The sequence below is a fragment of the Orcinus orca genome, chromosome 15 (assembly GCF_937001465.1).
Source record: "Orcinus orca chromosome 15, mOrcOrc1.1, whole genome shotgun sequence".
NCBI classification, from domain to species: domain Eukaryota; kingdom Metazoa; phylum Chordata; class Mammalia; order Artiodactyla; family Delphinidae; genus Orcinus; species Orcinus orca.
In genome coordinates this window covers 74842258-74852384 of record NC_064573.1, presented here as the reverse complement: position 1 = coordinate 74852384, position 10127 = coordinate 74842258, and the positions used below count along the sequence as shown (strand labels likewise).

At 62.5% G+C, this 10127-nt stretch overlaps 1 protein-coding gene across 2 annotated transcripts; it reads left to right on the top strand.

Annotated features, from left to right (window-relative positions):
* Nucleotides 1-299: 299 nt before the first annotated feature.
* Nucleotides 300-10127, top strand: LHX5 (LIM homeobox 5). Of its 2 annotated transcripts, XM_004281464.3 has the most exons (5): nt 300-1050; nt 2904-3127; nt 3825-4102; nt 4808-4973; nt 8742-10127. In XM_004281464.3, exons 1-5 carry the CDS (start codon nt 878-880, stop codon nt 9107-9109), a joined length of 1209 nt encoding a protein of 402 aa, XP_004281512.1. In that variant the 5' UTR covers nt 300-877; the 3' UTR covers nt 9110-10127. The 2 variants fall into 2 exon arrangements, with proteins under 2 accessions (XP_004281512.1, XP_049553567.1); XM_049697610.1 differs by lacking the exon at nt 300-1050 and having other exon boundaries at nt 2194-3127.

Below are 10127 nucleotides of genomic sequence, written 5' to 3'. Positions count from 1 at the left end.
CAAAGGAAGCCGGTGCCGCCTCCGGGAGTCCCGAGAACCTCGCCGCCGCAGCTCCAGGGCGCTGACCCCAGGGGTGCACGGATGGGGGAGTCCAAAACGACGGGGCTGGGCTAGGGAAGAGGAGGCAGACGTAGAGCGCGATCCCGGCCTCGGGCAACTTCTGCAAGTTCCGTGGATTGTGAAGGGGGCAGAGGTCCCCCTTCCACTAGGCCTTCGAACCCCAGCCCCCCAAATATGTGTGAAGAGAGAGAAGAGAGACGCAGTTTTCAGATCGCGCGGCCCCCAGCCCCAAGCCCCAAACTGGAAGGTAAATACTTACTTAGCCTCCGAACCAGGTACAAGCTAATACTCAACAATACTGATGCCTTGTTTTTTTTGCTCTGTCCGGACCGCAACGCTGTAGCCAATTTAGATATGCTATAAATTTAAGAGGTTGCCATGGCCACCGCGTACCCATTGGCCGCCGGGCCCCCTACGTGCCTCGCCACGTCACCAAATCTGAATAAGGATGCGCGAATTAGGCGGCGGCCAGACAAAGATGAGGATAGGAACCGCTTGAAAGTGGGGGAAAGTGCCGGCGCCTCCGCCACCGGGAAAGCCGCTCGGCAGAGGCGAAGCCCGCGGCCACCCAAGATACACTGGGGCGCGCGGCCCGGGGCATGAGGCTGTGAACGCCACCACTCCCCACCCCGCCCAGCGCAGCCCAGCGCCAGGCCAGCAATCACCCAAGGACTTGACCGGCTGAGTCTTGGTTCGGACCGGACTCGCCCGGCGGCGGCCAAGAGAAGAGGCGGAGAGCAGCGGCGGGGCCAGGGGGCCCGAGGGCCGGGGGCCCAAAGGGAGGGCAAGGCGGCCCGAGCCGCCGGGGCGCGGGGCTATGATGGTGCACTGTGCTGGTTGCGAGCGGCCCATCCTCGACCGCTTTCTGCTGAACGTGCTGGACCGCGCGTGGCACATCAAATGCGTTCAGTGCTGCGAGTGTAAGACCAACCTCTCGGAGAAGTGCTTCTCGCGCGAGGGCAAGCTCTACTGCAAAAATGACTTCTTCAGGTAAGAAGCCGCGCCGCCCTGTTGCCCGAGCGCCCGCCCTGCAGGCGCTCCGCTGGGGCGCCGGGGAAGGGGACACCACGAAACCCATCCCAGCCTCCCAGGCCCACCAGATTCAATGGGGAGCCGGGGAGCCCACCACTCTCCTCCTGCCCTCGGTCCAACAAGGGCCTGAACCCAGGCAGAGTGAGAAGAACGCTGCTGGGCCGCTTGTAGCTGGCTTTTCCAGGCCAGCTTGGATCGGTGGTGGGCCAGGGGGAGGAAGCTTGACAAACTTGCTGCCCATCCGTCTCTGCCTCTTGCTAGCTGAGGCCACCCCAAGGGTGGAAGCTTCCAGCCAGGCTCGGAGAGACTAAGGATTTTTGCGAAGTTAGGGGCAGGCAGAGTGCGGAGTCCAGAAGCTGGGCTCCAGGCAGGTGGGACCCCCAGAGTGCTTCTGGACAAACAGAAACTTCCCAGCTCCTGAGGGGACTCAGCCAGAAAGGCCTCCCCTGGTGATGGGGCAGGGAATCTTCTCCTCACTCCCCCCATCAACTCCTTAAACATTTTCTCCTCTGTTGAAAGTACAAATGAAATGGAAGCTGGAATCAGGACCTCCAGAGTCCAGCCTTGCTGCCCACGGGCGCCCTCAGGCAGGTCACAGCAGATCACTTCTCTGAGCCTCACTTTCCCAGCTGAGAAACGCCGAAGGTCGGCCTGGAAGGCTGTGGGGCTTTTGGCAGCTCAGCCCTGCCTGCTTCCCCCGGCTTTGTGAGCGCCAACTGCGTGGAGGGAAGGGGGGGCGTGATTAACGCCCTGGAGAAAGGCTGCTCGCCGGCCCCAGTACCTGGCACTAGGGAACTTGAATAGGAGAAAAGGTCAGACGGGCCTTTACACGTGTAGACTCCTCGGCCCCAGAGGCCCAAGGCCCCTAATGTGGTGGTGCTTGCAAAGCACCTAATGATTTTTGATAAGGTGCATGTGGCCAATTACGCCGCCGGATAAGGCCCAAAGTGACTTATGGCTCCTAATGCCCTCACTACATCAACGTCACCCAAATTCGCCCTGTTTAGAGACGTGGGTACGAGGAGCCGTGGGGCCCCAGAGTCCTGGGCCCTCGCCCTCCCCCTCCCCCGGCACCTCACCCCTCCCCGTGCCGGTCTGCACCATCCATTTCAGGGGAGGCCAACCATCTCCCAGCGCTCAAGGGAGAGAGAAGAGGATTTAGACCAGGGACACAGAAAAGGTGGCATTGGAGAGAGCCCGTGTTCTGGCCGGGCAGGTTTGGGATCGCCTTCTGGTCACATTTTCCCGCTGCCTGCCTGAGGACCAGCAGAAGGTTCCCTCCTTCCTGCTAAGGTTCAGCTCAGAAGAGGGGCTCCCCCCAGCTCCATCGCTAGGACCCGACTGCCAGGCTCCTTGGCCCTACCTGGACCCCAGCAGACTGTTAAGGATCCAGGAGGCAAAGCCGAGAAATGGTCCAAACCCGGCCTGCCTGGCTTTAAATGCTTCACGACCTCCAGAGCAGAGTTTGCCAGGAGCAGCCCCGGCCCATCTGGTAGCGATGTGGGGTGGGGGAGGGGCGCCACTTGAGGTGCTCTGGGCCGTCTGCTGGGCTGAAGGCTGCGGCGCCCATTGCCGGAAGCCCAGCAGAGTCCAAATAAACCTGACCGAGGCATGACAGTCCCAGTCCCAAGAACAGACCTGGATATTTGTCTCACGTCTTGCATTCTGACCAGGGAGGACAGGATTGGGATCTCATTTGACAGATGTGGAAACGGAGGCTTTTCAGAAGCTAGGGCAGGGTGGGAGGTCAGGGCTTCAGGAGGATGGGACACTGGGCTGGCCCTGGGTGACAGGCCCTGGTGTGTCCGCAGGCGCTTCGGCACTAAGTGTGCAGGCTGCGCGCAAGGCATCTCGCCTAGTGACCTGGTGCGCAAGGCCCGCGGCAAAGTCTTCCACCTCAACTGCTTCACCTGCATGGTCTGCAACAAGCAGCTGTCCACCGGCGAGGAGCTCTACGTCATCGACGAGAACAAGTTCGTGTGCAAGGACGACTACCTGAGCTCGTCCAGCCTCAAGGAGGGTAGCCTCAACTCAGGTAGGAGGCCCCCTGCCCCTCCCCAGGCCAGGCCCCAGCGCCCTCCAGCCAAGGCCTCCCTGCGCTCCCCTCCTTTGCCCCCGTGCCCGCGGTGCACGGCTCAGAGCTCTCCACTCGCGCCGGGCAGGTCAAGGTGGGGGGGAGGTGCGGGGGCTGGGAAAGAGAGTCAGCGTTTGGAGCCAGCCTTCCAGGATGCCTACACTGCCAGCTCTAACCCGCCCTCCTCCAGTTCAGGAGCCTTTTCCAAGCTGCCTTCCTCCCCAAGTTTGGAACCGCACAATTTCCCCTTTCCGAGTCTTTTCAGCTCCTGGTAATTTCTAGCTGCACTGGGAGGACACTAATTGGGGTCTCGAGGAAAGAGAGAAGGGAGAGGAAGATCCCCGGCCCGGAGGGCATCTGTACCCTCCTCCCGTCCCCTCTCCTAGAAGGCCGGGCTCTCCAGAGAGCGCGACTCCCCCTTTCCCAAGCACTAGCTGAAAAGTGCCGAGAGGGCTTGAGAAGGGCGCTTCCAAAGGCCCAGCCCCGCCTGGAGGGAGTGGGCGGGCGCCGGGCCCCTGGGGGAGGGGCTGTCGCCGGCTTTGGGAGGGAACCCGCCGGGGTTGGCGGTGGCCTGAGCCTGCAGGAACAGGCTACCCGACGGGAGAGGTCTCGGGCCGCCGCTGACACCCTGTCCCCTTCCCGCTCCGTCCTCTCGCAGTGTCGTCCTGTACGGACCGCAGCTTGTCCCCGGACCTCCAGGACCCACTCCAGGACGATCCCAAGGAGACGGACAACTCGACGTCGTCGGACAAGGAGACGGCCAACAACGAGAACGAGGAGCAGAACTCGGGCACGAAGCGGCGCGGCCCGCGCACCACCATCAAAGCCAAGCAGCTGGAGACGCTCAAGGCCGCCTTCGCCGCCACGCCCAAGCCCACGCGCCACATCCGCGAGCAGCTGGCGCAGGAGACCGGCCTCAACATGCGCGTCATCCAGGTGCGGCCCGGGCCGGCTCTGGCCGGGTCACCCCTCCGCAGCCCCGCTGCGTCCGCGAGCTGTGAAGCTCGGAGGAGCCTCCCACCCAGCCTCCTTGGCTAGGAGCGCGCCGAGCCCGCTCTAGGGGCAGACGATGCGCCGGAGATCGGGGCCGGCTGGTCACACTCCGAGCCAAAGGATTCAGCCTAGCCCTGCTGGCTTCCGGCGGCGTCATCTTGGGCGGGTCACTTCACATCTCTGAATCCCACCCCCGCCCCTTTCAGGGAAGGTTTTAAGCCTCGCTTAAAGGACAGGACCTTTCCTGTCCTCCCGTCCTCTGAGCAGAGAAGGAGGCGATGCTCTTCACGTGCTCCTTCCCTGCGCCCGACGCGCGGGCAGACAGACAAACGGCCAGAGCCCGGCTGGGGAGTCGCGGGGCCGAGACCAGAGCCGTGCCGGGCGGCGGGCCTTTATAAAGCCGTCAGGCCGCGGATGGGCCGAGGACCAGGAAGCCCAAGTCTTTATGAGTCGCCCCACGGGTCCGCGAAATCCTTCATCCTTGGCTGGTTCGCCGAGGCCCCTCTCCACCCCTTTGGTCTAATCCGGCCGGGCCCCCGGCTCAGGGCATTCTTGGTGGGGAGGAGGCGCTAGGACCCAGCGGGGGTGGCCCGGGCAGGGAGAGAAGGGGACCCGGAACAGATTTCACAACCCCTTCCTCTGTCCCAGGTGTGGTTCCAGAACCGACGGTCCAAAGAACGTCGGATGAAACAGCTGAGCGCCCTGGGCGCCCGGAGACACGCCTTCTTCCGGAGTCCGAGGCGCATGCGCCCGTTGGGCGGCCGCTTGGACGAGTCTGAGATGTTGGGGTCCACTCCGTACACCTACTACGGAGGTAAGCAACCTCCTAGGACGCGGTGCCCCACACCTAGGTCAATGCTGCTTGAGGGTGCAGGGCCGGATAGCCGTGATCTCAGGCTGCGCCTGGACCCCTCCCTCCCTTCTACCGCATCAACACAGGTACACTCACCCGCAGATACTTCCTGGACAGAAAATCAGACACATGGGTTCACTCAACCATGCAGTGGTACCAACAGATAATAAATACGTGAGAAAAGCAGTGACACACTCCCATGCAGGACCACAGGAGTTCAGAGACCTCGGGGACACACATCTAGACACACGATCACCCGCAACCAGCACAGGTATACCCCACCGCCTAGATATGCTGGCACTCTCACGCGTCATACCAAGTCAGGCACTTCTGCATGCAACGCATCCCAACCTGATACACAGCCCTTGCTGCCCTGGCCCACAGCCTGGTGTATTTGGCACCAGCAGGAAAGCAGGCACTGGAGGGCAACACCGGCAGTAGGGATGGAGGGGTCAGGATTCATCTGGGCTTGCCCCCTTGCTGTCTTCCAAGTCTGCGTCTCCTGTTGGGCTACGGGGACTGTGTGCACAGCATCCGGCCCGGTTAGCCCAGATGCTGGCAGTTGCTCTGGACTAGGACCCCCACCCACCCTCCAGCTTCAAGCGCACCAGGGTTCATCAGGGCTGGGGTGGGCAAGGATTGAGCCAACCCAGTTATGCATTCTCTGTCTTTGGGGCTGCAGAGGGCGAGGAGCCCGCTTTGCACAGAGGAATTTCCTGGTTGGTGTTGCGAGGCTCAGGCCTGGGTGAAATCTCCTCTTAGGTCACCCCTTCCCTTCCTCCTTCCCTCCTCTCTCCTCCCTTCACCCCACTATGTTAACTTACTTCACTCTCCTTCCTGGATTACCTCTTCTGACTCCCTCACCTCCGTTTTTCGTTTTTTGTTTTTGTTGTTGGTTTTTTGGTTTTTGGTTTTTTTTTGAGACCCAGTTGTTTTGGGGCACTACTGCACTGAATCACCATCCTACACATTTCAGACTTGTGGACTCTAGGAAGGCACCTTCCCCTTCTATTCCAGAGCCTCTGGATTTGGGGAGCCCCCAGGAATGCCTCTGCCTGAGGGGAATCTGTGCTCAGTGCCACCCAGCCTGGGGGAGGAGGGGCAGAGGCTAGTAGCCCAGTTTGGGGAGAGGTGGCAATGTGGAGGGCCAGGAGCCAGGTGCCCAGGCAGACCCAGAAGGGAAAAGAAGAGAACCCTATAACTCGCCTTGGTACATCCGCAGGCCTGGGAGGTTAGATCTTCTGGCCTGGCCAGGGGCCCCAGAAATTGTGGATGAAATGTGGTGATGTGCTTTTTCGGGAGAGACAGAGATGGCAGGGCCCAGGTTGGGGGGCTACAGACACCAGAGGCAGCTGGGATGGTGGACTCGTCCTGGGGCCTCTACTCACCAACTCTCTTCACCTATCTTTGGCTCCTTGAGCGCAAAATCTCCGCCCGGCGCAGGGAGGCTGGCGGGGCGGTACCAGTCCGGAATTTTTCCCCGCCTGGGTAATTAACCAAGGTTTCCCCCAGGACCAGTGTGCCTCTCACCAATCCCACCGCCTCCTCTACCCGCGTGGCTGCTAGATGGGGTGACGGCCTGGACACGCGGGCCCCTCTTTCCCCGGAATGGGGGGGCGGACCCCCCAATCCCAGGGAGGCAGCCCCTCCTAATCCGTGCTGGGAGATCCCGGCGTCGGCGGCCGGCAGCGGGCGAGAAAGGGGCCGGGCGGCGGGGCCGGCGGCTCCCCGTGGGAGCGCGGACAAAGCCCCAGCTGCGGCTTTTGTGCGCTTTTCAGACGGCGTTTGTTCCAATTACCTCCGGCCCGGCCGCCATATGGGCGGAGGCGGCGCGCTCCGCGCGGGGGCCGAGGCCCTCCCTGGCTAGCCGGCTTGCTAGGCGCCGTGGCCGTCCCCCATCCCCGTCCCTTAGGGGCCCCAAATTCGCCGCTTCCAACCTTTCTCTTCCCTTACGGGGAGAATGGAACGAGTGGTTTTTAAAAAGTAATTGGCGACCGTTTTAGCTGTGGCCTAAACCGTCTCCAAGCCCGCCTCCAGACACTCCCCATTTGGACTGATGTCAGGGGGGATTTGGAGAGGGAAGGGGGCGGCAGGGGGCGTCCTGAACTCGCCCGGGTGACAGACCCCCAACACTAAGCAGGAGGCGTGGGTTTGCAGAGGAGACCCCAGCTTCCGGGCGCACCGGTTTTCCCGCCGTACAAAGCGGGTTATTGTCACGAGTGCGGGCTACACGGTGCTCCTTTCCTGGCTTCCCACACCCCACTCCTTCGGGGCCGACCCAGGGGGAGGGGAAGATGCTATGCGGAAGGACTTCAGGAAAGGGGGCTCTAGGAGGAGGTCACACGGTTGATGCAGAAACACTGTTGAGAATGGGCGAGCGTGTCATCTGGAGCCCCTGTGCTCCCTGAATTTGTGGGCAAAATTCGCGTTTGTGCATTTTTCCGGAGAGAGAGCCCATAGCTATCATCACTTTATCAAAAGAGCTCCACGTCCCCAAATACTCCAAAACCTTGGGGTCCTGGCAAACCCGCCCGGGGTCAGCCTGGAGGACCCGAGGCACAGGGAACTCTAGACGTGGCCCGGCGAGTGTTCTCATCCTCTTCCCCTCTCCCGAGTGTCTGGGCCTCAACTTTCTCCGTTCCAGGCCAGGTGAGGCCAGGACAAACGGTCGGAGTCCCACGTTCACCGGGACGGACGCGGGGCACGGGGCCGCGCCAGGTCGGCGGGGCGCAGGGGGCGAAGGAGAGGGCGCTGAGGCCGCCTTGCGCGCTCCGAGTCCAGGGTTCCGCGGCCGGGGCCCGACTCGCCAGCCCCTCGGTGCTCCGGCCGCGCTTCTTCCCGACGGGGTCTCGGGCCGATCTCAGTCCCTTCGCGTTCTGGTCTCCGTCCGTCGCTCCTGCATCCCCGCCCTACTCCTCTCGCCGGCCTCTCAGCCCCAGCGTCTCTGGCCGTCTCTCTGACTCATCTCGCGCGTCTCTGGGCGCCTCTGTCTCTCCCGACCTTCCGTCTCGTTCCTGGGTCTCTTGCCGGGTTTTTCCCGTGTCTCTAACCACACGGCCGTCTCATCTTTCTCTTTGCGTCCCCTAGACTGTCTCTGCCTCAGTCGAATAAAGCCGGGTCTCCGGCTCAGCCGTGGGTTCGGTGACTGAGGCGCTTTTCTTGCCTTGACACCGACTATGAGTCTGGGGGCTCCCTGCTGCATCCCCTCTCCAACCCCCTTTCACCCTGTCCTCTGCCGATCTCTCCCTGTCTCCTTATCTGGCAGTCATCGTGACTCTCGCTCTCTGTGTATCTCTCACCAACTCTAAGACACTGTCAGGAATCGTCACTGTGTTGCACCTCCCGCCACCGCTGTCTCCCCTCCGTCTCTCTTTGTCAAGGAACCTCTCTGTGTGTTCCTCATCGTCTCTGAGCCTCTCCCGGCCCCTGAGTGTAGCCTTTCCGTACTTCTGGTTGTCTCTCTGCCCAGCACGAGCTCCGGGGCTGGTCCTCCGCCCCTCCGGCCTCCCTTGGTCTCCGCAGGCCTCTCCACGGGTCTTTCTCTAACCTCGAATCAGTGTCGCGCGGTCCCCCGTTAACGTCCTGTCCCGGTGGCCCCCACCACGTCCCACGTCTCTGGCCTTCATCTCCCCAGGTTCCCTCCCCCGAGTCTCTTCCGCCGGGTCCCTCGAGTCCCTCGGCGATCTCGCATCTCTCACTCTCCCCTCTCCCGCCCCGTCCCGTCCGCAGACTACCAGGGCGATTACTACGCGCCGGGAGGCAACTACGACTTCTTCGCGCACGGCCCGCCGTCGCAGGCGCAGTCCCCGGCCGACTCGAGCTTCCTGGCCGCCTCGGGGCCCGGCTCGACGCCGCTGGGCGCGCTGGAGCCGCCGCTCGCCGGCCCGCACGCCACCGACAACCCCAGGTTCACCGACATGATCTCGCACCCGGACACGCCGAGTCCCGAGCCGGGCCTGCCGGGCGCGCTGCACCCCATGCCCGGCGAGGTGTTCAGCGGCGGCCCCAGCCCACCCTTCCCCATGAGCGGCACCAGCGGCTACAGCGGACCCCTGTCGCACCCCAACCCCGAGCTCAACGAGGCCGCCGTGTGGTAAGGCCGTCGGGCCGGGCCGCCCCCCGCCCCCCGCGCTCGGCCCTGGGGCCCCGCCCGGCCGTCCCCACCCCCCCACGCCCCCCCACCCCCGCGCCCGGGACGCAGCCTCCCGAAACCAAAGCGCCCGACGCGGCCGCGGCGCGGGGCGCCCTCGGGGGCTCTCTCTCGAGTCCGAACTCAACCGGCAGCTGCTTCTCGGCTGGGCGCGGAGGGGTACCGACCGCCGCATCTGCATCCACCCCTGGGACTCTCTGGGAACCCCCTGCCCTCCGCCAGCGCTCCTCGGCAGCCGCGAGCAATTTCTTGGGACCAAAGTGAATACGGAGGGTCAAGAGATTTCAAGCACGCTCTAGACTTCCCCCGAACCCCCACCACCACCCCGCACCTCTTTGGACCAAGAGAGGGCTGAAGCCAAGGGACAGAGACAATTTTTTCCCCCTCCTTGCAATCCGAGTGGCATTTTGTAATCTTATTTCTCACTCTGCTTTCCCCTCTTTAAAAAAAAAAATAAGAAAAAGAGAGATCGAAGAGAAGAAAGGGAGCAAAATGAGTTAGAGAGAAGATGGAGAGAGCGCCAGCCAGAGAGAGAGAAAAGATGGAGAGAGAGAGTGAGAAACACGCTTGGATGGGGGTGTCACTGGGAGGAAGACAGATCCACCTGCGCGTTGGCGCTCCCTGGTGGCCAATCTTGAGGATCACGGTCAGCTTCTCTAGGAAGGGGCGGGGGCGGTCCGGACATCGGCGCCCCAGGGCCAGACCCCCACCTCTTCCTTCCTTTGACATTTATTCTGACCCCGGGTGTCCAGGCCAGACTCAAACACTCGCTCACCCTGCGCTCCCCCTGGGCAAGGCGCCAAGATTTCTTGGGCCCTGGCCCACAGACCACCCTCCGTGCCCGGGTCCTGGAGGCTGGGTGGTCAGGATGTACAGTATTATACTTTTTTGGAAGTTGAACGCTTCTAGTTTCCTTATTTTGTATAAAGAAGAAACAAATAAAGTATGTTTTTGTGTTTACTGTT